This window comes from Fusarium proliferatum (assembly GCF_900067095.1).
Source record: "Fusarium proliferatum ET1 genome assembly, contig: FPRO_scaffold013, whole genome shotgun sequence".
In the NCBI taxonomy this organism is placed as follows: Eukaryota; Fungi; Ascomycota; class Sordariomycetes; order Hypocreales; family Nectriaceae; genus Fusarium; species Fusarium proliferatum.
This window is the reverse complement of record NW_022194802.1, coordinates 951,656-974,658: the sequence shown is the minus strand read 5'-3', so window position 1 is coordinate 974,658 and position 23,003 is coordinate 951,656. Positions and strand designations below refer to the sequence as shown.

General features: G+C 48.6%; 8 protein-coding genes across 8 annotated transcripts; 5 read left to right on the top strand and 3 right to left on the bottom strand.

Annotated features, from left to right (window-relative positions):
* Window positions 1-155: 155 nt before the first annotated feature.
* Window positions 156-4,784, bottom strand: FPRO_12953 (uncharacterized protein; the record flags this gene model as incomplete). The annotated part of the gene is made up of 6 exons (XM_031223526.1): window positions 156-1,468; window positions 1,520-3,988; window positions 4,035-4,284; window positions 4,338-4,386; window positions 4,439-4,467; window positions 4,521-4,784. The coding sequence occupies 6 exons, from the start codon at window positions 4,782-4,784 to the stop codon at window positions 156-158; spliced, it is 4,374 nt and encodes a 1,457-aa protein (XP_031088876.1).
* Window positions 4,785-5,682: 898 nt separating this feature from the next.
* Window positions 5,683-6,787, top strand: FPRO_12952 (uncharacterized protein; the record flags this gene model as incomplete). The annotated part of the gene is made up of 3 exons (XM_031223524.1): window positions 5,683-5,875; window positions 5,929-6,280; window positions 6,331-6,787. The coding sequence occupies 3 exons, from the start codon at window positions 5,683-5,685 to the stop codon at window positions 6,785-6,787; spliced, it is 1,002 nt and encodes a 333-aa protein (XP_031088875.1).
* A 92-nt stretch (window positions 6,788-6,879) lies between these two features.
* Window positions 6,880-7,958, bottom strand: FPRO_12951 (putative 20S proteasome subunit Y7; the record flags this gene model as incomplete). The annotated part of the gene is made up of 5 exons (XM_031223523.1): window positions 6,880-6,998; window positions 7,049-7,648; window positions 7,699-7,749; window positions 7,838-7,857; window positions 7,915-7,958. 5 exons carry the CDS (start codon window positions 7,956-7,958, stop codon window positions 6,880-6,882), a joined length of 834 nt encoding a protein of 277 aa, XP_031088874.1.
* Window positions 7,959-8,725: 767 nt separating this feature from the next.
* Window positions 8,726-9,727, top strand: FPRO_12950 (uncharacterized protein; the record flags this gene model as incomplete). Its single annotated transcript, XM_031223522.1, has 1 exon — window positions 8,726-9,727. The coding sequence occupies one exon, from the start codon at window positions 8,726-8,728 to the stop codon at window positions 9,725-9,727; it is 1,002 nt and encodes a 333-aa protein (XP_031088873.1).
* Window positions 9,728-10,816: 1,089 nt separating this feature from the next.
* On the top strand, window positions 10,817-11,882 carry FPRO_12949 (uncharacterized protein; the record flags this gene model as incomplete). The annotated part of the gene is made up of 3 exons (XM_031223521.1): window positions 10,817-11,114; window positions 11,165-11,592; window positions 11,646-11,882. The coding sequence occupies 3 exons, from the start codon at window positions 10,817-10,819 to the stop codon at window positions 11,880-11,882; spliced, it is 963 nt and encodes a 320-aa protein (XP_031088872.1).
* Window positions 11,883-13,196: 1,314 nt separating this feature from the next.
* FPRO_12948 (putative sphingosine-1-phosphate lyase) lies at window positions 13,197-15,060 on the top strand (the record flags this gene model as incomplete). The annotated part of the gene is made up of 3 exons (XM_031223520.1): window positions 13,197-13,315; window positions 13,410-14,015; window positions 14,070-15,060. 3 exons carry the CDS (start codon window positions 13,197-13,199, stop codon window positions 15,058-15,060), a joined length of 1,716 nt encoding a protein of 571 aa, XP_031088871.1.
* Window positions 15,061-16,787: 1,727 nt separating this feature from the next.
* On the top strand, window positions 16,788-18,845 carry FPRO_12947 (uncharacterized protein; the record flags this gene model as incomplete). Its single annotated transcript, XM_031223519.1, has 4 exons — window positions 16,788-17,082; window positions 17,140-17,681; window positions 17,731-17,833; window positions 17,881-18,845. The coding sequence occupies 4 exons, from the start codon at window positions 16,788-16,790 to the stop codon at window positions 18,843-18,845; spliced, it is 1,905 nt and encodes a 634-aa protein (XP_031088870.1).
* Window positions 18,846-20,023: 1,178 nt separating this feature from the next.
* FPRO_12946 (uncharacterized protein) lies at window positions 20,024-21,317 on the bottom strand (the record flags this gene model as incomplete). Its single annotated transcript, XM_031223518.1, has 3 exons — window positions 20,024-20,243; window positions 20,293-20,372; window positions 20,427-21,317. The coding sequence occupies 3 exons, from the start codon at window positions 21,315-21,317 to the stop codon at window positions 20,024-20,026; spliced, it is 1,191 nt and encodes a 396-aa protein (XP_031088869.1).
* Window positions 21,318-23,003: the final 1,686 nt, after the last annotated feature.

The following is a 23,003-nucleotide window of genomic DNA, read 5'->3' as shown; positions in this document are numbered from 1 at the left end:
GGACCAACGACCAGATCCTTGTCCTCCGAGTTCTCAGTTAGGGTGCCTTCCATTGGATGATCGATGGACTCCTTCTCTGGCGAAGTACCGGCCGAGACCTCGTCCTGTTTGTGTGCAAGATCATCTCTCTGTGAGGCGTGTACATGATCCCCTTCCTACGAGGTGTCCATGGCATCTTGTTGCTGATCGACTGCATTCATCTCCCCTTTTAAAAGTCGAATCGCCTTCTCCGCAGCTTTAGCCATAGCCTCGACTTTGTTGAGAGAACCTTCGACTTCTGCTACCAACCGCTCTCCGATTGTGAGTTCACAGCTCCATCGAGGCTCGGGTTCTTCGATCTGGGTTGTGGTGTATTTCATTTTACTTGCAAGAGCGAATTTGGAGAGTTGCTCTTTGGGATGCTGAACGTGTATGTCCTTCTCCATCACCAAATTCAGGTATTCCATTACCCGAAAGCTTTCAAGAACACGTGTGCATTCTTCAATCGATCCGGAGTCGACCCAGACTGCACCGATAATAGCTTCAAACATATCCGAATAAAACTTAGGGGGCTGAAGGCGTGCGAGGAGTACCCAGGGGTAGAAGTCACCACCCCACAGAGCCGTGTCAAGCTCCGATCGCATGGATTCGAATCTCTCCTCAGTTTTTACCATGGCATTGACCATTTCGGAGGAGTTAAACCTCATGAACTTCCAAAGTGGAAGTTTAGTAGTTTTGGTTATCAGTTCTATAAGTTTACCCTCGGGTTTGACTTCCAAGTCTCCGGTAGCTTCGGTTGTAGGCTCACTGTTGGTCACAACTTCCAGGTCCTTTCGCTCGATAGAGTTGGTAAGATTCACGAATGAAAGAAAATCTCCATTCACAATGGCCGTTTTGATCATATGGAGTCGACCAGTAGGAATTGGTGGATCGTGCTGAAACATTTTGGCGACAACGATATAATCCAGGACAGCATCCCCCAGAAACTCGAGTTGCTCGTAGGATCTTTCCTGCATGATTGTAGCATATGAAGGATGGGTAACTGCTTCGAGCAGCAAAGACTTCTTCCTGAACGTATACTTGATCAGGTCTTCAAGGGGTTCAATGATACTGGGAAGCTTAACGTCACTAGGAGCTGCAGCAAAGAGAATGTCTCTAGCCACACCCTCTTGATGCCAGTTGCACTTGTCGCCCAAAAAGACTGAAATGCATTTAAGGGCCTTGGTCATCCCCCCGTCTTGGTAAGAGGCTCCAATAAGTGCCTCTACAACATCGGCCAAGGTCTTCGATCCTCGCGTTGGCGCAGGTCGAGGGCGAAACTTTTCTTTGGAAACGTCATCAAGATAGAGTGGCCTCCATTTCAAGGCGGTGAAACTCTTCGAAAGAATGAACTTTGAGAGACCTTTCTCAAGACACACTCGTTGGAGGCGTTCGTTGGATACGAGTCGATCTTTAAAATGGTTCAGAAGCCCTTCGGGCCAAGACGGGTCTGTGAGAGTTAGTTAGTGTATTGACCTCCACAACAAGGGGGGCTACTTACGTTCAGAGTAAGCCTGAGTGACGGCGCAAAATTTCAAAATCGAATCGCCCAGAAGTTCAAGTCTCTGGTAGTTAACAGGTTCACAAGCACTAGGTGAGCTTATGGCCTCGAGCACCAACTGCAAATTCTCGATGCCAACTGGCTTCAGAAGGGTAGACGATAATTCAGAAGCAATAAGATGCACCTCTAGCTCATGTGTGATGTGTGGAATGAACAGACCGCACTTGACGACTCGTCTTCCGACCTTGTCAACACGGGCATGAGAAATGGGAAGCACATATTCGTACGGCTTAGTGCTTGACTTGGGCTGAACATCTTTTAAATCATGAAGTAAATCGTTTCGGGTACCCCATTTTTCCAGAACCAGATACTCCTCATGCTCTTCTGCTTCTTCATATTCATAGAATGGGTGTTGCACATCGAGATATTTAGGTTTTGAGGGAATCATGCGGACGTAGTGAAACGGCCTGTTTTTTTGGTCCCGCACGAGAACTCTGTGCTTCTTGGCCTGTTCTTCCCCTGCTCCGCGGAAAGGATATGCAGCCATGGAATCCCGGGTGACGTGGGGGGCAGGGAAGATTGATGTACTCTCCAGGGTCATCTTAATGACATGCTCGCGATCTTCGACATTCCAGCGGTGCTGGAAGTTCATAGCCAAGAGAGCCGAAGTTATATCTCGTTCGTTTGAAGATACCTCATCGGGTATGTCGTCGACCGAACTCCATACAATAGACCACTTGGAGCCACTCCCAGGGTATAACGTGATATTTCGGGGCAGGTCAACCAGAGCAGGTAAAATGACGCCAAAGAGACAAGGGCGGTGGAACTCTTCATCAGTAAACTCGAACAAGTAGTATTGCTTATCGCAATCCGACTTCCAGCGTTGGGCGATCTGGACCCAGGGGTCGAATAGGGGCTCCGGTATTAGGTCAATCTTTTCTTCTACCTTCTCTGACTTAGCATTGAGAGGGGCCAAATTATCTGTGACCAGCCCAGCTTCGTACAAAGCGACGTATGCCTGAAATGCGGCATCTCTAATGGCATTCCGTTCAGACTTCCATCCGCAAGCACTTTTGAACGTGCGAAGATTCAGCGGCAGCCCTCCCGGCAAAGTGACTGTAGCTCTCAAGATCGGCCCACCGTATGGAGTCTCTTCTTTATGGAAGACGTATTCAGGGAGCTGGGTGATATAATCCGTGCGAAAAACAACCTGGCAAAAGCGATCCAAGTGTTGTCGAGCATTTTCGAGGTCGAGCCGTGCTCCTGTGTTCTTCACGATATAGTAGGTAGAATCAATATCCTCAGCCCATGCCTGTTTATCCAATCGATCCAACTCTCGTTGGTCATCTTCATAACGTTCCTTCATGCCTACCTCCAGGTCTTCCCAGGCGCGGGTGTCTGCACTTGATCTCAGCAATGCAATCATCTTGGAGTCCGGCATGCGAGCTCGTCCACGGCGCTGGATAAATGACTTGAGGGTAGCAATCTCGTCGAAGGACACAACTAGGTTACATGCGGGAACATCAATGCCTTCTTCCAAGACACTGGTAGCCACCAGGAGATCGATAGCCCCTGATCTAAAATCCTCGAGTACTTTGTCAGAGTCAATGGGGTACTCATAGACCTTCTGTTTCTGGAGTCCGTAGCTCGAAGCCCCGACTATTGCACCGACTTTGTAACGGTCTCGGATAGGGGGGTAGTTGTTAAGAAGCTTGCAAAGCGTATGCGCTGCAGTTCGTTCCTTGACAAAAATGATTCCAACTACATCGTTCTTGACCTCAAGAAGTTCATGGATCAGTCGGCTAGTTTTGTGCGACACGGTTTGCTCGGTTGGTGGCGAGTTGTCAACGACACCGATGTTGATTCGGCGCAAGTGTCCTGCAAGATAGGTCCTGTCCTCGTTGGACCATGCATCGGTGAAATTAATGTTCTCGTCGATTCTGCCAAGGAAGTTCTTGATCATCTGTGAAATATAATAGTCTGCTGCCCAGCTGCCAAGTTCGGCAAGGATTTCTCTGCTCTTGTTCCAGAGGCCTTTGATTTGCTGTTGCGAGAAGGTGCCGTGCTTCATAATCAGGTTCATTAACCTTTCCCGCTTCTTTTCATCATTAGCGACAAGAGCTTTTAACTTAAGAACCTCGGGGTCCTTTGCGATATCCATGTTCGAGTATTCCGATTGCAGTTGTTGCATCAGTGGCGTACGGGGAGGGATCTTCGTAACATCGTAGAGTGAGCGAACGAGGTGAGGCTTGTTGATATGTTTGAGTAGTTGCTCTCGATGAATGGTCGGAGTAACACAGGTAGCGTCCATCGTATTCTCTAGTTTCTCGATCTCCTTAAGATCTGATGAGATAATGGGACTGGCAGTCAAGCCAAGTATGGCTGGTACTGGCAAACCCGCGTTCTTGTGTCGATGGTAGAAGTTCATCATGATTTTCCGTCCAGGGTCGTTCTTAACGCAATTATGGACTGCCACTGGTTAACAAGAGTGATTGTAAGTCGAACAGCCACTTACCTTCGTCAAATACTATTAAGGCGAGCATGTCCATTGTGACAAAGGCGTGGTCAAGAGCATCACGCAAGATGGAGAATGTAGATACGATGATGCGAGTGCCCTCGAGAATTTGGGACCAAACCCCTGGCGACCATGCATCGATGTTGAGCTGCCCCGTAAGCAGTCTCATGGGCACCGATGGCATTTGCCCTTGGATGACATTGTACTGTTGCTCAACGAGGCCAACAGTCTTACCCAAGAACCACACAAGCTTTACATAGGTAGTCAGTGACCTGCCATGGGTTTAGTCATTGATCCACGAACCTTGTCAGGTGAACATCTCTCGAGTTCTGCTTGAATGCGAAGAACGGCGCTGTAGTGTTCAGTCAACGTCTCAATCCCAGAACACTCTGCTATGAACATACACTTGTGTCTTCCCACTGCCCGTATCCATCTGATAACTATTAGGCGATATGATTCGAAATAACGATGCCTGAAGGTGCTTACAGTAACGATGACGTTCCTCCTCAGGCTCTGCTCCAGCATCTCTCGCTGGTAGGCACGAGGCTTGATGATGTCCGGGACTAGAGTCACATATTTGGACTTGCTTGAGGCCTTTTGTTTTCCAGTTTTGGCCTTGGCTGTGGAGAGAATGCTCACTGCTTCTTCGACCTCGATCATTGGTGATGGCGTCGAGGCGGTAGCAGGACTCTCCGACCGTGAGGAGTCTGCACTCCCACTGTTGGGAGACTGCTCTTCATCGACTTCCATCATTTTCCTATCATGGGGGAGTAGTGAATAGCAATTTTGAAGTCTTGGGCGAGCCAAGTGTTGGAGTATTCTGGTTCGCTTTAGTGAAGCTGTCTTCACGCGGGAGAGTGACTGGTGGAAAGCCAAAGAACAGAAGAAGGTTTGCGGGTAGTGCCTTGCTCTCAGAAGCATGAGAAGGGAAAAGAGAAAGGGTCTATCAAGGAAAGAGAAGCATAATAGTGAAGTGAGATGGTGGGAGGCCCACCGAGAATTGTTGGTGTAGGAAGCACTGATTCACAACCCGAGCACTTGGGAGTGTGGAGGAGGGAGGGACTGAACTGACTGCGCAGATTAGGTAGGTAGCAATTGTGCATCTGTCACTGCCGAGCTAAATCAGGAGATAATATCCTCCCCGTCACTTTGAAATCACTGCTACAAGTCAAGTATAAACTCAAATTCTATTTTCCTACATCAATAAGTACTTCTCCTTGTATTTTATGTCCGCTTCCTTGATTAGACTGTTGGCAATTGAATATTCTAGCACTGGTGCTCTGTACCTAGTCTGCCAATGCAGGGTGTAAGATTAGCACCGTTTATTCTCACTACTACGCTGAACAGGCACCAAGAACACAATGTAATTGCAAGAAAGCCAAGAAAAATAAAAGTTCTTCTTCTGTTCAACATTCCTTTCAAGCCCATGGCAGTCAGTTTTGTTTTCACTGTGTTTTTCATCTATTTTCGTCCAAGGTAACCTCCAAGTGATCAAGTGACGATATTCATTTTGAGTGGCCACACCACAGGCTTTCATCGCAACTTCACCCTCGACCTACCACTGTCAAACTGGAGGCGCCCTTCTACGAATCATCAATATCTCAACTTTCTTTGCCACTCTTTGCGTACACTAAAATCACAGATAGCCATGGATGTCCCCGTACGAATACCTTCCACAGATCAAACCATGGATCTATACGCAACCGGCTTCAATGCGTGGAACCAGCTCACATTCGACACTTCCCCAGTGGACGAAGAGCCTGACGACGTATTCGCTTTCACAAAAGTATTGGCAGCCGAGTCTGTTGGACGAATTGCTTCCCAGCTGAGCTATACTGTGGGCAGGTCCTTCGTTCTATAACAAGGACGTGGAATCCTTTCTAACACTTTGCAGTTCAACAAGATACAACCTGGACCATCGCTGGATCATCCCCTGGCCAGCTTCTTCACCGTGAAGACAACCAAGGATTTCTGTTCGACTCTCCAAGTGCTATCTCAGGGGATGGTAAGGTCTTAACTGCTCAGGAGTCGGACTGTTCACCCTTAAATCACGCCATTGCTCGGTATCCATCTTTGGCGGCATGGAAAGCCAACAAGAGTACCGATTCCTGGCCTTGCAAGGCTGCTGTCCGCCAGATAACAGCCTACGACGCTGGCTTCATTTTTCTTCTCGAGGATCAGACCGTCCTAAGCTGTGGTGACCCACGATTCCGAGACTGCCTCGGCCGTGAAGTTGACGAGTCCCGGTCAGTATCCATGAATAACTGTGGAAAGACCATACTGATCGTGTTGTTAGCCCTGCCAACGAACCTGGAGTCATACAAGATCTGAGTGATCTCGGCGAGCCTATCAAGAAGATTGCGGCAGCCGGATACACAGCTGCAGCTTTGACAGAGAGTGGTGGATTGTATCTCTGGGGCATGGCACCCCCTGGCTCACAAAGCCGACACAACGTATTTCGAGATATCAGCGAGCTACCGAATTACTTCGAAGTTGACGGAGACAAAGACGTGCAGGATATTGGACTTGGAGAATCACATGCCATTGCTCTTACGACTGATGGCTGCATCTACATAATAGGGGATAACACTAATGGCCAAGTTGGTCATGGGAAGGATGCTCAAGATCCAATTTCATCATGGTCAAAGATAGATTTTACGCCCCCTGAGGGTTGGGCAATTATTGCAGTTGAGGCTGGCCCCAGATCATCATTCATAGTCACAAAAAAGGTAAAACAATCTCAAAGCTCATAATGAGCTGTTCTTCTATCAGAACCAGCTCTAGTGAGCCCAATGAACCCTCTATTGTACAATGCTTCTCGTTGTGATCATTTGCATAAGGGCAATCATAGACTCGTCAGGTAATCCTCAATCTCTTGAGGGGTCAGCTTTCTGAAACGGGGTCCGACAGCCCCATCAACACCCTCAAGACCCAGAAGATGGTCTGCAGGAGCACCAACAATACCTGCAACAAGTTAGCAAGACTCTTACTCTCGACTCGTTCTGGAAACTTACCAATCTCGATGCTGTCACCATTCATCTCACCCTCGATGTTGTCCTTCAGGGTCAACAGCGCAATGTGGATAGCATCCTCAAGCTCGAGCTCCTCCGAGTATCGCTTTTCCAAGAATGTCTTGGCCTTTGTCGCACTCTTGCCAATGGCTGTAGCCTTCCATGGGTAGTAACTGCCAGAGGGATCGACCTGGTACAGCATGGGGCCGCCCTTGTGAATACCGCCAGTCTTTCGGTTGACCTTCTTCTCCTCGCTCTCCTCGGTGGTCTTGCTCTCCTCCTCAGGCTCGATACCCTCATCCCAGCCAGCAACCAACAGACTCACGCCATAAGGTCGAACACCGGCGGATTGCGTGGCCTCCTGCATCACTCGGGCGACATCCTGCACCAATATTCTGGTAGGGGGGTACTCGTTGTAGATGCGCTTGTAGCCGCTATGCGAAACCTTGCGTGCTCGGTCCACCAATACTCGATAATCAGGGCCCATGCCAGAGTACACCATGCCGATGTTGGGGGTGATGTCGCTGATCTTGGAGAGGGAGCTCTGGTCGGCCAGAGGGGATGATGACTTCTTCTCGGTGGCGAGAACGATACCGTTGGTGGCTTGTGTAGGTTAGCAGGAGCTCATTCAAGATGCCGGGGGGAGCGCGAACCTTTGATGCCAAGGGCAGTGATACCCTGGTTTACAGCATTGAGGGCATACTCTATTTCGTCAGGTTAGTTCCAAAGCTTGGTAAGGTCACAAAACTTCAATACGCAAAGCATATCGAAGATACACCAGTAATTACGTACCAATCTGCACCAGCTTTCCGCTACAGCTTTGTCAGTGATGATGCTCGCATATCAACAGTGTCGTCACCGAAACATACCTGGGTGAGAAGGTTGTGAGAGAGAAGGAGTATCGGTCCGCCATCGCTCAAGTTCCTGGTTTGGTGGGATCGTTACGAAAGAAGTGAGTGTTGAATTATGGGCGGTTATGGATTCGTGGGGTTGACGAGAAGATATCAAGCGAGGCTGCAACTGGAGCTCTGGTGTTTGGCCAAAGCAGCTGTAGCCTCTAGGCAGGCCCAGCTGCGCGTCGAGCTCAACCACTGGGAGCTCTGAATGCGGGGCAACAGATTATCCGATCGCCGGTCAACAGAGACAAGGTACCAGATCTTAACTTCATATCATGACAGCAGCTTATTAAACTTTCAGTCGAGGAAATATTTATATACAAGAGATTTTCGAACTTCTATTCAAAATTCCACAAACTGTTCCATCAGTTCCCCCCATCAATCCTGCAACCAAGATTGGATCCTCACCTATATTCCTAGGATCATCCTTTTCCCGAGCCGCGCCAAGTTCCAGAGACTCCACACACAAAGCAGCTTTCTTCGTGCGAGCTTGGTATCGGCTATTTCGGCTTCCTTCCTCCATCTTCTCTCGCAAGAAAAAGAGGCTGAGCTGGCCTCTCCATACCTGGGGTGACTTTACCTCCTCGTTCCAATCTTGGCGGGCGGCCAGGTGTTTCCCCCGCTCTCCTACTGCTCCTCTTGACATTTGAGCTTCGCAAAAACATGTAGGTTGCGCCTGAAACGCCTCCACGGCCCACGACTTGAGCACATTTCTACTGTGATTCTATCACCTACTGCTGTTGCCCTTACCTCTCTTTACTTCCACAGGTCTACGTAATTCATCATGGAGACGCGCCCTACTTGGGATTGGTCCTCGGTTGGGGATAATTCTGCTCGACAGCCTGAAACAGAGCCACGTGCAGCGACACCAGAGCCTACAACGCGATGGGCATCTCCTCCAAAGCCTGATACTACCTCTAACCAGGAGTCTCGAAGCGCGCCGAGGCAGAGGCGCTACGGCCCGCGCACATGCCGTATATGTCTCGACACTGAAGAGCCCAGGTTTCCTGAACAGTCAACAACGTTTGGCATTCCTACAAGTTCATCTCGGCCTACATACGTCTCCGACGATCCCGAACTGGGAAGATTACTATCACCATGCAAGTGTAAGGGTTCGCAGAAATATGTTCATGAAGGATGTCTCAACGCTTGGAGACTCGCCAACCCCATGGCAGCAAGGAACTACTGGCAGTGCCCGACTTGCAAGTTTACGTATCGCATTTCTCGACTCCACTGGGGTTCCATTTTGAGCAGCAAGTGGGCGCAGGTTGCTTTGACCGTCTGGTTCTGTATACTGAGCATTTTTGTCCTCGGATTTATCGCAGATCCCCTTTTTGATCTTTGGTCCGACCCAATTGGAACCATCGGCGAAACTGTCACAAGCGTGGTTACAGATATCGAGGCCTTGAGACAACCTCCACCACAATTACCAACCTCTTGGTTCGAGCACTTCGTTAAGGGCTTCTTCTCCCTGGGAATTGTCGGGCTATTCAAGACGATGCTTACTGTATCTCCCTTCAGTTGGTGGCAGATCCGAAGCAGCGGCGTGGCAGGTGGTGGTGGAAGGAGAGGAGGCACTGGCCGAAACCGTGTCGAGAACATCAACCTCATTTTTGTACTCATTGGTGCATTCACGTTTCTTGTGGGCATCTGGAAATTTGTTCAGAAGCTGAGTGCCCGCGTGCTCAAGAATGTGAGCGACAGGGTTGTTGACGTCGGCGAAGACGATGACGAAGATGAAGATATCGGCGATGGACCGAACCAAGGAAGTAAGAAAGATCAATGAAGCTAAGAAGCTTTTGTTCCAAGCAGTCTTTTGTTCCCATGGCCCCAATGCTCTACATCGTGTATGTATCTGCACACTCTTAAGTTGCCTAGATCTTGCTCTTCCCTGTCAAGTCAACTAGTCTGTGTGCAAAGATTTACGCTCTGCTTCGCCTTGGGCGGGAACCGTTTTGGCTCTTTGCTCGCTGGTCAGCATGAGATTATCAACCTTCATCCACGCATCGTGATGCTTTCGGGCGTTCGTAACGGTGTGAGGCATCTGCTGGGTACACTACCCTCGTACAGAAGCAGTGAGCAGATTGTCGGATGTTAGTTGATACATACCTGTGTTATTATGTATCATGAATAAACAAGACCTTTACTATGGTCCTTACAATGAATTATTACCTATTTCATCACCATGCTAGGTGTTCTCTAAGGTTGTTGGTCTCAATTCCGCTTTCACCTACTCATAGAATACATGTAACTATCCTTTCCAACACCTCGTGATAACAGTTCGCAATCAATAACCAATCTTTAGCTCCTATACTGCGGCTAGAATAATGGCCTGATGGTGTATATGACAGCTTATATTTAGGTCATCTCAATACGAATTCATCGTATTCTCAGCGCATGTTTCTTGACCTTGTCATGTCTTATAAGACGGACTTTTATGGCCCCGACACCGAGATGACGTTGGAATTTGGTGTTCTGAATGGACCCCTGCCATTGAAATACGGGTAGGGTAGCCCAGCATGTGGGCCAGGGCCTCATGAATTCGGCCGCTCCAAAAAGCCATCTATCATCAACCAAGTGCGCCGACCATGACTTCCTGATTAGCTCCTCCATTTGCTGCGGACCAGACTGTTCGCTCTCGCTCGCTTCTTTAATTTTTGCTGCGATCACGGTTCCTCTTTTGAATTCAGTATTAACGGCTGCCCGCTCTCGCAGTTACACAAGAACCTGGTCTCCCTTCGCGAAACGGACGATCTACACACGCCTAGTCTACGGGGTTGCTCTGACTGCTTCTAAGTCAAGGAAGCTATTCCGACCTCATTCGCGACTAATACTATACTATATTCAACGCGGTTCGACCTAGCAATCGCCCAAGATGCACTTCGCATACCCCCCTCGCAAGAACTCCAACCCACCACCTTTCAAGCAGCGCTCGTCGCAAATACCGCCAATTCTGCGCCGAATTCGCAAAAGAACAGCGGTTTTACTTCTCCTCGGAGCTATTGGATTTATATTTTTCCTCTTTGGACTAAAAGGCGAAGCGCCGTACCGCGAGCATGTTCCGTCAGGCAGTCCCCCCGTTGTCGTTGTGACGGTCTTGGACAATACACAGTACAACGAAGCCTATTTAGAATCGATTCGACACAACCGAGAGCAATATGCGTCAAGAAACGGTAAGTCAGCTGTGAAAGGCTTGTTCATGGATGAGGCTGATATACTGTAGGATATGAAACAATGATTGTACAAGCGTCTGACTATGATACTGGCAAATTCCCACGATCATGGGCCAAGATTATCGCGATGCGCCATGCGCTGTCAAAATACCCCGATGCCACTTATGTCTGGTTCCTCGACCAAAACGCTTACATCATGGAGCTCGACAGGAAGTTAGAGGAGCAGGTGGTGAATCCGGCGAAACTAGAAAGCCTAATGATTAAGGACTGGTCTATAGTGCCGCCGGACAGCATCATTAAGACATTTTCCCACCTCAAGGGTGAAGATGCAGGCCTTGTCATCAGCCAAGACGAGACAGGGTTGGTAACTAACAGTTACATCCTCAAAAACGGTGAATGGGCCAAGTTCTTTGTCGAGACATGGATGGACCCTCTGTACCAGAGCTACAACTTTCAAAAAGCCGAGCGACATGCGCTTGTAAGTTTTACCTGAGTTGATCTGCCGAGAAACGTGACCTAACCTCGTAAAAGGAACATATTGTCCAATGGCATCCTACCATCCTCTCCAAGCTTGCGCTCATACCCCAGCGCACGTTTGCCTCATACGGCCGCAACAAGGAAGGCAATGCATACCGTGACGGGGACTTTGTCACTCTCTTGGTCGACTGCACAGTCACAGGTCCGACGTCATGTGATAAGCAATCGCATTTCTACCTGCAGCAGTTGAAGAACAAGTTTGGTGATGCCAGCGTGAAAAAGCTGCAATGAGCATAATGAACACGACATTTGAGCGAGGTCATTGGGCGTTTTGTGATAGACTTGGAGGGGCTTTTATAGGATTGGAGATGGAAAAGCCCGTAGGTTTTTTACTTGGCGTTAGTTGGTAACTATTGGTGAATTTAGCTTATATGAATCTGGACATGTTCTATCTGCATGGATATCAATACGTTGAGAGCTTTTGAGTCTTGAAGGCATATGGCTGATCTTGTTGTTCCGTTATAAAACTCACTGTTATGTACCTTCAAAGTCAAACTACTAACGATCTGGAGAAACTGTGATAAGATACCTAAGTTGGGATGATGAGCATCACTGTTTAGGTAGCACAAGCACCAATCTTAAGCAGCTTCACGAGGTCAGGATTGGGAACCTTGAAGTAATCTATCAAGTCTCATCTCGTCTAATCCGAATGGTATGACGACAAGCTGGGTTAGAGAGTTTATGTTCTGATTTTAGAACGTGCCGCAGTTGAATCACCGTAAAGAAGCTGGGACCTCTTCTGTGGGATCTACCAGGGTAAGTTCTTATCAGCCTCACTCAAGGATCAAAGATTAATTAGTTTACATGATATGCTTCATGAGGGGAATAGTACCGAGTGCGAGTGCGAGTGTAAGTCTGCTTTGTTTCATTCGTCGCTTGACTAGATGATAACCATAGGAACCCGCGGGGTATTGTCCACCGGTAGTTGAAGCTCTTTCATCAGCCATCTGAGCTAGTAGACGAGAATATCCATGCAGGATCGGATCCCGAATAGACTTTGTATCTCGAGTATGTATCAAAGCTCTTGATGAAACCCTCGCCCCAGGATCCAGGCCAAATATTCCGTTCTGCCGACCGAATGCGAAATCTCCAAGATCGAGGAGTCGTATATCTCGCAGCGGGGTTATAGCCCAAAAAAGGTAGTTGATCGCAAACAATTGACTTTCTCAACGAGACAATCGCTTCAAACTGCGACCGCTCATGTACAATTACGGCGTCGACAGGGATCCTTCGGCCCACGATCCGTTTCAGTGGAGAGTCGCACGCCTTGAACGGGTTCAAGCGCTATAAATTTAGGGGCTAGACGCTAACGGTAAGGGTTCCCGCGGAGCCCGCGTCCCCGCCAAGCATGTGACGGGTGCTGAGATGGCGCTAAAAAATATCCAAGTACTGGCTATGCCCCGCGATATTGGTTTGGAGAGAAACGACGTCAAGCTCCTTCTTCGAGCTCGTGTTTATAACACGGCCAATTCTTCTCCAAAATTTCCCCGGATTTTTTGTCATTCTTTATCGTTTCTCATCTCTTGCTTTGAAAACTAATTAATCATGACTTCTCAAGCTCACATTGGGACCCTGTCCCGTCTTCCCCTGAACTTACGTGGTGGTATCGAAAGTGTTGCTCGTGGAAGACACAACGTTTCTTGGCCTTTATTGAACCTCGATCTGTAAGTCACGATACCACTTACATACAACCCCACAAGCCCACCACCGCCTATCAATTGGTGTATCTAATACTAATCATGTCTCCTTACGCTTTAGATTACGCAATATTCTCTTATTCCTCTTTGTCTGGCGATGGGGTCGTCGCGCATTCTGGCAGCTCCGAGGTCGCGGAATCGTCGGCTCCGTTGTCGAGCTCTACGTCAACATTCGTCGCATTCTTTACGGTTACTTCCTCCGAGCTCCAGGCGTGCGAAACAAAGTTCAGCAGCAGGTCCAAGAATCTCTAGTTAAGCTCTCCGACAAGCTAGTTCCCAAAGACCAGATTCGCTACCTCTCCTTACCAAAGGATGGCCTCCCTATCGATACCGTTCGCGCCGAGCTCGAGAACCTTGCTAACATGGATCACACCCGCTGGGAGGATGGTTATGTCTCTGGTGCTGTCTATCACGGAGAGGATGAGCTGATGCAGCTCCAGACCGAGGCTTTTGGCAAGTTCACTGTTGCCAATCCCATCCATCCCGATGTCTTCCCTGGTGTGCGCAAGATGGAGGCCGAGGTTGTGAGCATGGTCCTGAGCATCTTCCATGCTCCTCCTGGTGCAGCTGGTGCTTCTACCAGCGGAGGAACTGACAGTATTCTTTCTGCTTGTCTGGCTGCTCGTCAACAAGCCTACAACGAACGTGGAATTACGGAGCCTGAGATGTAAGTGAAGCTGCAAGGTTGCCATTGACCAATAAGACTAACCAGCCGTGATAGGATCCTTCCCGATACTGGCCACACTGCCTTCCGCAAGGCTGCTCAGTACTTCGGCTACAAGATTCACCTCGTCGCTTGCCCTGCTCCTGAATACCAGGTCGATGTCAAGGCTGTTTCACGTCTGATCAACCCCAACACTGTTATGCTTGTCGGCTCGGCACCCAACTTCCCCCACGGTATCATGGACGATATTGTTGCTCTGTCCAAGCTTGCTCAGCGAAAGAAGCTCTGGCTCCACGTCGATTGCTGTCTCGGTTCCTTCTTAGTCCCCTTCCTTGAGCGCGCCGGTTTCGAGTCTCAGCTCTTTGACTTCAGGCTCAAGGGTGTTAGCAGTATCAGTTGTGATACTCACAAGTATGGTTTCGCTCCCAAGGGTAACTCGACTGTCCTGTACCGTACCGCCGAGCTTCGAAAGTATCAGTACTTCGTTTGTCCTGATTGGTCTGGAGGTGTCTACGCTTCTCCCGGTATTGCTGGCTCTCGTCCCGGTGCTCTCATTGCTGGTTGCTGGGCTAGTTTGATGACTATCGGTGAGGCCGGATACATTGACGCTTGCACCAAGATCGTGGGAACCGCCAAGAAAATCACGGAGGCCATTCAGTCTTCGCCACTGAGCGGCGAGCTTGAGATTATTGGCAGACCTCTTGTCTCGGTCGTTGCCTTTACATCCCGCAACTTGAACATCTATGATATCGCTGATGCTATGAGTGCCAAGGGATGGCACCTCAACTCTCTTCAGGACCCTCCTGCCATCCACGTCGCCGTTACCCTGCCCATCTCGAAGGTCTGGGAGAACCTCATCGCTGACCTTGAGGCTGTTGTCGAAGAGGAGCGTGAGAAGGAGCGCGTTCGTCTTGTCGAAGGCAAGGGTGCCCATGGTAAGGCTATGGGTGATTCCTCAGCCCTGTACGGTGTTGCTGGCTCACTACCCAACAAGGGTGTTGTTGTTGATCTGGCGAGTGGATTCTTAGATATCTTGTACAAGGCGTAAATGTCTGGCGAGTGGGAATGGAAACTGTGCAATGGCTATGGGTGAGAGCATATATTATTGTGGGCGTAGGCGTTGGCGTCTGATAGGACGTCGTCTAGCATTTTTGTTTTGGCTGTTCTTGGGTTTCGCCCGTATTGTTTTGGAGCTGTGGCGGAACCGTCGTTAGTTCTGTATGTCCTTACTAGGCTCAAATCAAACCATTTCAAAGTACTTTGAGGACTACCACTCATATTGCTAGGCTGCTGACGAACCCTGATGTCATTCTAATAAGTCTCAGCCTGTTGGAGAAGGCTTGGATGAATATGCCAATATGTTCCTGACTAGACCTGTTCCTAGCTTGCCTAACGTGTTTTTTGTGTTTTGACTGTAAGATGACGATAGTTTATTAGACCGCAACTTTTGCATTTCCTTTCATCTTAAGTAAGAAATACATGAGTTGACCAATATCTGTAGCTCGATCTTTGATTATTATGAGACATTCGGCGCATTGTACAAATAGAGCCCAACATTGGTCTATCGTGATGATACTCGAATTACAAACGTCCAGTTGGCCAAAAACATCTGCCGAGTCAGAGCCTCACTCACCGTTACCCGTCACATTGTATGCAGCATAATGTCATCCTCCACAGTCACGAATCTTGCTTTTCCCACTGAGACCAAAGGCCCATTCGCCTCCCGCTCTGATCATCGACTCATTCGGCTAAAAGGAACACCATCCAATAAAGTGACCCTCATGGCAATTGGCTTCGCTGGGGGCGAATAGTTCCCCTCGTGGACATTGCGGCCCAATGATGAGGGGCAGCGTGGTTAAAGGAAGGGTCCTTTGGTGTGGTGGGTTGGGTGAGTGAAGTCAATCAGCTTTGGGTGTAAAAAAGCAAGGTTTTGTTTTGGGGGGAGGGGGGATAGGGAGGGAGTAGCCGGGACTGTGTGAGTTGTGATCCATATTATATCATGTTTAGAAGAAAAACTTGGAGTTTTGATATTATATCTTCATAACTTATAAGTTACAGGTGGGTTGTGGTTTGTATGATCTCTTCGTATTGATATACTATAAATATTCAGAATTGCCTCTTGTTATAGCATGGAGTGTATTAGTTGCCGTAAAAAAACAGAAGCATGTATGTCATATTGGAAGCCTGACGCCAACATGCAGGGATCTAGGGACCTGCACCTCTGCCACCAACCCAACCAACATGATACAGCAATAAGACCTGAGTTATCTGCAGCATTCACCTTCAGCTCGCCCGGCCGCGCAACGCGATCTTCCCACTGCGTTTCCTATCCTGTCTTCCCACGGGTGAGACCCTTAGTTTCTGCTGGGGGGGGAGGGCTAGGACCAGGAGGGCCTCACTCAGGGCTGCTGCGTAACCATTCCCACAGAAGCCTTCAAAGAACGATGATCCTTGTCTTGTTCTTTCTTGTGTCATTCTGTTTCTGTGATAGTCTGTCTGGTCAGGTCATTAACTAGTTAGAACTAAAACTAACGTTGTTATCCGTCTTGCATCCATTCCCATGTATAAGCCCGGCATTGTCGCTCCTCAGTCTGTCCTGTCAGCTCCTCTTATCTCTCTCCCGCTCTCTCTCTCTCTCGCTGCCTTTTTTCCACATGCATATTCATGATTAGTCTTCACTTTGTTATTGCTTATTATTTCTAATATTTCGTGTCACTCGACTTCATTCCTCTCTCTCATTCTATGTGTCCTCAACTACTGCTGTACTAGGTTACCATGCTTTCTGCTGAACCATCGTCGTCTCCGATCGCCGCCTCGACCATGGATGGTGGGCATGTTGATGCGTTGCACAAGGGGAAGACGGATAGTATTCAAATACCTCATGTCAAGACGACTGAGAAGGACGATGAGTCTATTGCTTCCGGCTCAACCGACTCTCAGTCCCAGCTCAAGAAGAGACTCAGTGCAGATATGTCGAAAGAACAAGTTGAAGATCTGGTGCGTAAGTTGACCATCGATGAGATGAAGACAAGATGGTTTGACGAGATCTTTGAAAAAGTCAAGTCTGAGCGTAAGTTTATATTTCAGTCTCTTTCTACATCTTGACATTAACCGACTGTGTATACAGTGGTTGAGGAGCACTCACCAGCAGATACGCCTTCATCCTCAGAACCTTCCAGCCCCAGATCACACCCTGCCAAGCCTGCTACTCACGAATCAACCCCCCGAGAGCCTGTTCACGAAGAGCCGAAGAAGCATGAATCAGCGTCTTCCTCATTCGACTCCAAGAACAAGTCTCACAGTAATCCTTCTTCGAGCCGCAGCTCCCTCGGTAGTCCTACCACGTCTTACATCTCCGACTCTGCCTCTTCCCGTGCCTCCAATCGTCCTTCCTCGCCCCCTAAACCAGCTATCAAAGAGTCCTCACCGCCTGCTCCAAAGCCTCGGCCATGTGTACGATTCTCGAAAGCTCCAATCATTTTGAATGAAGGCCCTGAGCCTCGACACCCCGAACCACGGCCAACATCACGATCTGTGCCGCCCCCAGAACCGGTGAAACAGGGCCCAGCATTATCAGCTGTTGACCTGAAATGGGGTACACTTTTCGATGATAAGGGTGAGCCTACCAAGAGGCTTGGTCAAGTTCTTCGAGGAATTGCCAACTATTTGGTATGTTATCGGGATAGGGGCATTTAAGTGACTGAACTAACATGCACAGATCTCTGAATATAGCCCTCACAACTCACTCGTCGTCACCCCAGAAAAGCTCAATGCATTCTATCTCGAATACAAGCTTGACACAGAGACATTCCCCTTTCAGCGTATGTGTAGACTCACTGTATAACCACATCTCATCTAACTCTATCAGAAATCTTTGATTGTCGACCACACGGGGCTCTTGATAATCTAGAAACACTCTATCAACACCTTCGATGTGAGAACCACTTGATCCAAAGACGCCCCGGAGGCATGCCACATATCCCATCCCTCACGCCCGCTGGTTTCGAGCGCTGGATGACATGTCAGCTCCGTGCATTCCCAGATCAAGAAGCCAAGCGTCTTGACCACATCATGACCGACCTTCCCATCACAGCTGATGGTGTTCTTGTCGATGACAAGCCTGAGCGCTTACCAAAGCAGATCTCTCGACATCTTCTTCCAGCGACTCGGCATCGAGAGACGCATGAACTTGTGGTTGATGCTATTGCGGGGTGGATCAAGCATACTGAAGAGAACGAGACTGACTATAGACGGACTTCCTCTGAAGATGTCTACAAGATAAAGGAGGAGAAGTCGGGACGGTATAGACCTGATGAATATAGAGAGCGTGAGAAGTATCGACGCGGATCGAAGGATAACCACAGACAATCGCCGTTATCCTCCTCCAGCCGTTTTGTCTCCCGCGTCGGTTCAGACAGTACCATCCGTTCCTCAAAGGACTCTCCTGTATCTTCTAGCTCAAGCCACAGAGCCAGAAGCCCCGTGTCCAACCGGTATCGCCACTCGGCATCTGCCATCGACAGCAGCTCCAACACCGTTGATGCCTACGATATACCCTCACCTAGTCATCGGAACAGTCATCCCACCAGCAGCAGCCGACGCAGCCGGGACAAAGAGTATAGATACTCTTCAAGCCCCAAGTCGAAGTCGCCGATTGAGTCAACTCCAAGAAGCCTGCCCCGTCGAGATGCTGATCGTCGATCAAGTTTGATCTTTGAAGAGACGGGCAAGGATCCAAGTGGCATGACTTACGATGAGTACCTACGAATGAATCAACGACCGATGAGAAATGCCGTTGTAGATGATGGTGGGCATTATCGCACGACCTACTGAAAAGCAAAAAATGCTTCATGAATATCTTTCATATTTTTTCTTAATTCTGGGAGGTTTGTTCTATGCAAAAAGTCATTGGACCCTTTCTGCGCGCAAGGACTGGATCTTCTCCTTTTCCTTTCTTATTTCTCTGGATTTCCTGGGTGGATTTTACGACTTTACATGACAAATTGACGACATGCATGACCAATATTTTCATATTAATTAGTTATTCTTTCTCCATCTTTGGGTCGTTCGAACGGTGTACGATGATCTTTTGGTGTGGAACAATGAGGCTCTAGTCAGGAAATACCACGTTCGTTGCACGTTTACTTTGTGCTCTGTCCCTCCGATGATCGTTTCAGAAGAATTGTTTCTACTACGTTTTACAGCCACGTGGTCTTATTGCTTGTGCTATCTAAAGATCGATGGTTTGTGGCAAGTTATGTCTCGTGCGAGTTGGTATATGTTGCGGCTCAAAGGAGTGCTGTGCTCTACGGGGAAGCGGGACGGTGATACCGCGTTCTTATGTGTACGTGTTCTTGAATACATCAACACTTGACCATGATGGGTACGGGGATGCAAAGACCAAGAGCCGGCGGCAATGGTCCGTTGATATGGGATGCTTAACGAGGGTGGGTTTCAATAATCAAGCACTATCGTCAGTCCTTAGCGCGATGCTTCTACAATAGGTGTTACTGTGTTAACTTAGACAGTCATACCATTGATGCTATCTTCTAAAGTAGAATCGTGACCCTTTTCATGCCTGATATCATGAGTTGTTAAACAGTAAAAACCTGACAGTAATAATACCAATAAACCAGACATGGAGTTTCCATCAACACCGTGCCATTAATATATTTTGAGGGCATTGCTGCCAAATGTCAAGAACGATCGCTATGCCGTAATGCACCAATTTTATGCAAATTTGAGAAAACACAACAGTGCTTGCTTCGGGAAAGGGTATCTGATGTGAACGATGACGCGATGTGCTGCGTGAGCAGTACGTAGTTGTGGTGAAAGCCATTACTTTAATTATGATTTGCCAGGATGTGACAATAAGAACAATTTCGTATGAGAGGAAGCGAAACGTCATAAAGCGTAAAGGCGTGAGTCGGCGCAGTGATGAGAGATGAATATCGTAATTCGTGAGTGTTGCGTATAGTTGTTTATTTTCCGCAAACTAAGAGTGCCGGATGTCATGCTGGAGAGCCGGGATATGGAGAACCGAGACTAGAAAGACTTGCGATGCTGGAGCGATTGACACGTTTTCGTTTTAGGGCTTGGTAATCCTTTTTGAATGAGGATATGCATCTTTGAAGTTCTTTGTCTGGATGTGCTGGCATTTGAATCTCAACGGCTTTGAGGCAGATGCGGAGATACTGAAGTTCATCGTCATTTTCGCGCAATTCTTGCTCGCTGTTGTATATTAGAAAGGTGCCGAGAATAGGGTGGTAGGTAAACTGACAGATGAGCTATTCGGTTTTGAAGAAAGATAATGCGCTGAGCAGCACGTTCGGCACGCTCGATGAGCAGACCTTGGATATGCTGCGGGATATGTAAGTATATGGATAGTTGAACGGAGAGAAAACAAAAACGTACATCAGACTCTTCTTGTCGAGCCTTGAGATTTGTGACCAATTGTGACATCTCCTCGTTGAGCTGAGTAACTTCCTGAATAACCTTCTTGGCCTGAGCGACAGTCATCCCCATGTTAGCTGGAGGTTCCGGCTCTGGCTCCGGTTCTGGCTCAGGATCCCTTCTAAGTGATGCTCCCAGATCTGAGAACCGTGTCTTGAACGCGGAACCTGGTGTGCTGAAAATTGATTCACCAGGACTGCACATATCCAGGCTCAATCGTTGATGCGCTTGTCGCGGTGATGGTGTGGAAGGTAAGGAAAATGAGACGGTCTTCTTAAGCATCTTTGTGCCCTCCAGCTGATCCAGTTGCGCGGTGAGAATATCGACGCCACTATCGTCGAGTAAATCATCGTCGCCTGAAGTCAGCTCATGCGCGAGCTGACTCAACCTCTGCGCCAAAACATCGCGACTGTTTCGCGGGCGGTGGGTCCGACGAACAGAGGGAGAAGTGTTGTTTGATGAATCGTTGATTGAAGATAGTCTTGAATGGCCAGAGATGTCCCTTTTGTGAGGACTCACCCGTCCTGTGGAGAATCCGAGACTTGAAGCCACACTCGGGCTGGAGAGTAATGAAGGCGTTCTCAATCCGGGAATGTCTTGGTCCGGGGCAGAGTCATTGTCGTCGTGATATCGGTTGCGAAATTCATTGCGATAACCGTTGCTGAGGTTTCCGTAGGAGAAATAATTGGTGGCTGGTGTAGTGGCGGTAGAGGATGAATTTGAGAGAGGTTGTTTTCGATCCGGCGTCGAGAAGATGAATTGCTGATCCGAGACTGCAGACGCCTCGTCAGCCTCAGCTGCAGCCGCAGCGAGAACAGCAGCGGTATCCTCGTCGATAGCAGCGAGATCCATGATTTGATCGCGACAGATCTGATGTAAAGTGGTGTGTTTATGTTGATTTTCTTTCTGCGGTGGGTGATAGCAGCACCTCGGGCAACGGCAGCGGCAAGGCAAGGTACGGGATGTCAAAGATAGCGGCACCAACCTCGCGTCTCACGTCTAGTTAATGCGAACTCTTTACCTTTTGAGAGCTTCAAATCGCCTAAAGGAGACCAACGCCAACGACGTGTTCAAGAGTGGAGCACTTGGAAGGGATCCCAGCTTCACCGACTCAACTGGACTGGCCTCTCACTCGCCCTGGGAGGCTGGACACGTCCACAGTCCACAGTCGCAGGGCCAGGCCGGACGTCCACCAACAATAACCGGGCTTGACCAGCAAAGAAAAATTAAGGGCCCCGCGTGGGCCGCAGTGCAGGGAGGAGACCCAGGTAAGAAAGGGGCGCGAAAGAACAAGCGAAAGTAGTCGAGAAAGAAGCGAGAAAAAGACGATGAACTCTAGTTATCAATAGAAACTCAACTATAAAGAGAAGCCACCAAATCTCCCCGTTTGGCTTCGACGCGGGCGCCGTTGGTTTGACTTTGGCCGAGTATGGTAACAGTAACATTTTCCTAGTCCTTGAGGCGGGGAATTGTGGCCATGAATGGGACGGGAGATGGAACTGACCCATATTTTGTCCGGTCCAATCAGATTATATCGAAATCAAGATACGTCATCTTTTCACGTGTTGGCATTTCCTACAGCTCAGTTTTAGACGCCCAACTGAGTGTCTCTCGTTGAGTTGTCAGTCATAGGTTTCAGGACGGTGCGCCTTTTTTCTTTGCTGCTGGGCATCAATGATGCTTCTGTCTCAGCCCTTTTCAACGAGGAACTTCGCGAACGCTGCATCACGTGACTTGGTCAGTTCTCGATCGTGGAACCCAAACCATCTGGGTATCCCTCAGGGAGCAAGAAAACTCAAGACATAAACAAAGGGTGCTAAAATAAACTAAGTCAAAAGTACCCTAAACTTGGGCTACATTTACCTATAGTAATTTTGTCGCTTAGGGTCAAGGTCCTTTGTTGTCTTTCCTCCTCTAGGTATCTCACCAACCACGAAGCGCATGAAAGTGCGTGCATGAACTACAAGTCTTCGCAAACATCAAAACAACACTGGCTTGACCATGTCGAGGCTCTATATAAGGACTCGATAACCCTCATCTAGTCAGGCACTCCCTGTCTAGGCCTATGTTCAGTGTGATGTGCGTGCCTGTGCTGAGGTGTGGGGTAGTTAGTAGTTTGACTCGAGAGCGATCTCCCCAGACCAAGTTGGGTTCAAAGTCTGGGGAAGTTGCTCTTCTCTGCAGTCAAGTTAACCAAGATGAGAAGATGATGCATTGAATCGAGATTCTACCCGTGGACTTTGCTTGTTTCCCCCGGCAGGGGCTATGTAACGCAACAAAGATCCTCGTGATACTGATCCAAGCGGTGTCAGATCAGGATTGACGTATGAATCCCCAGTATAACATGTCATAACCGCCATATGCGATTCTGCAAACTTTTCAAATTCGGAATCTGTAGGACTCTGATCGAATGCAAGACCCTTGCTTCGAGAGCTGAGCTTTGGCACATCTACTGTAGCACCACCACTGGGAGCACATAGCCAAGGTCTAGGCCGAGGTCTTACGCCCTTCTCCCCCAAAAGCATAGCCGTAAACCTA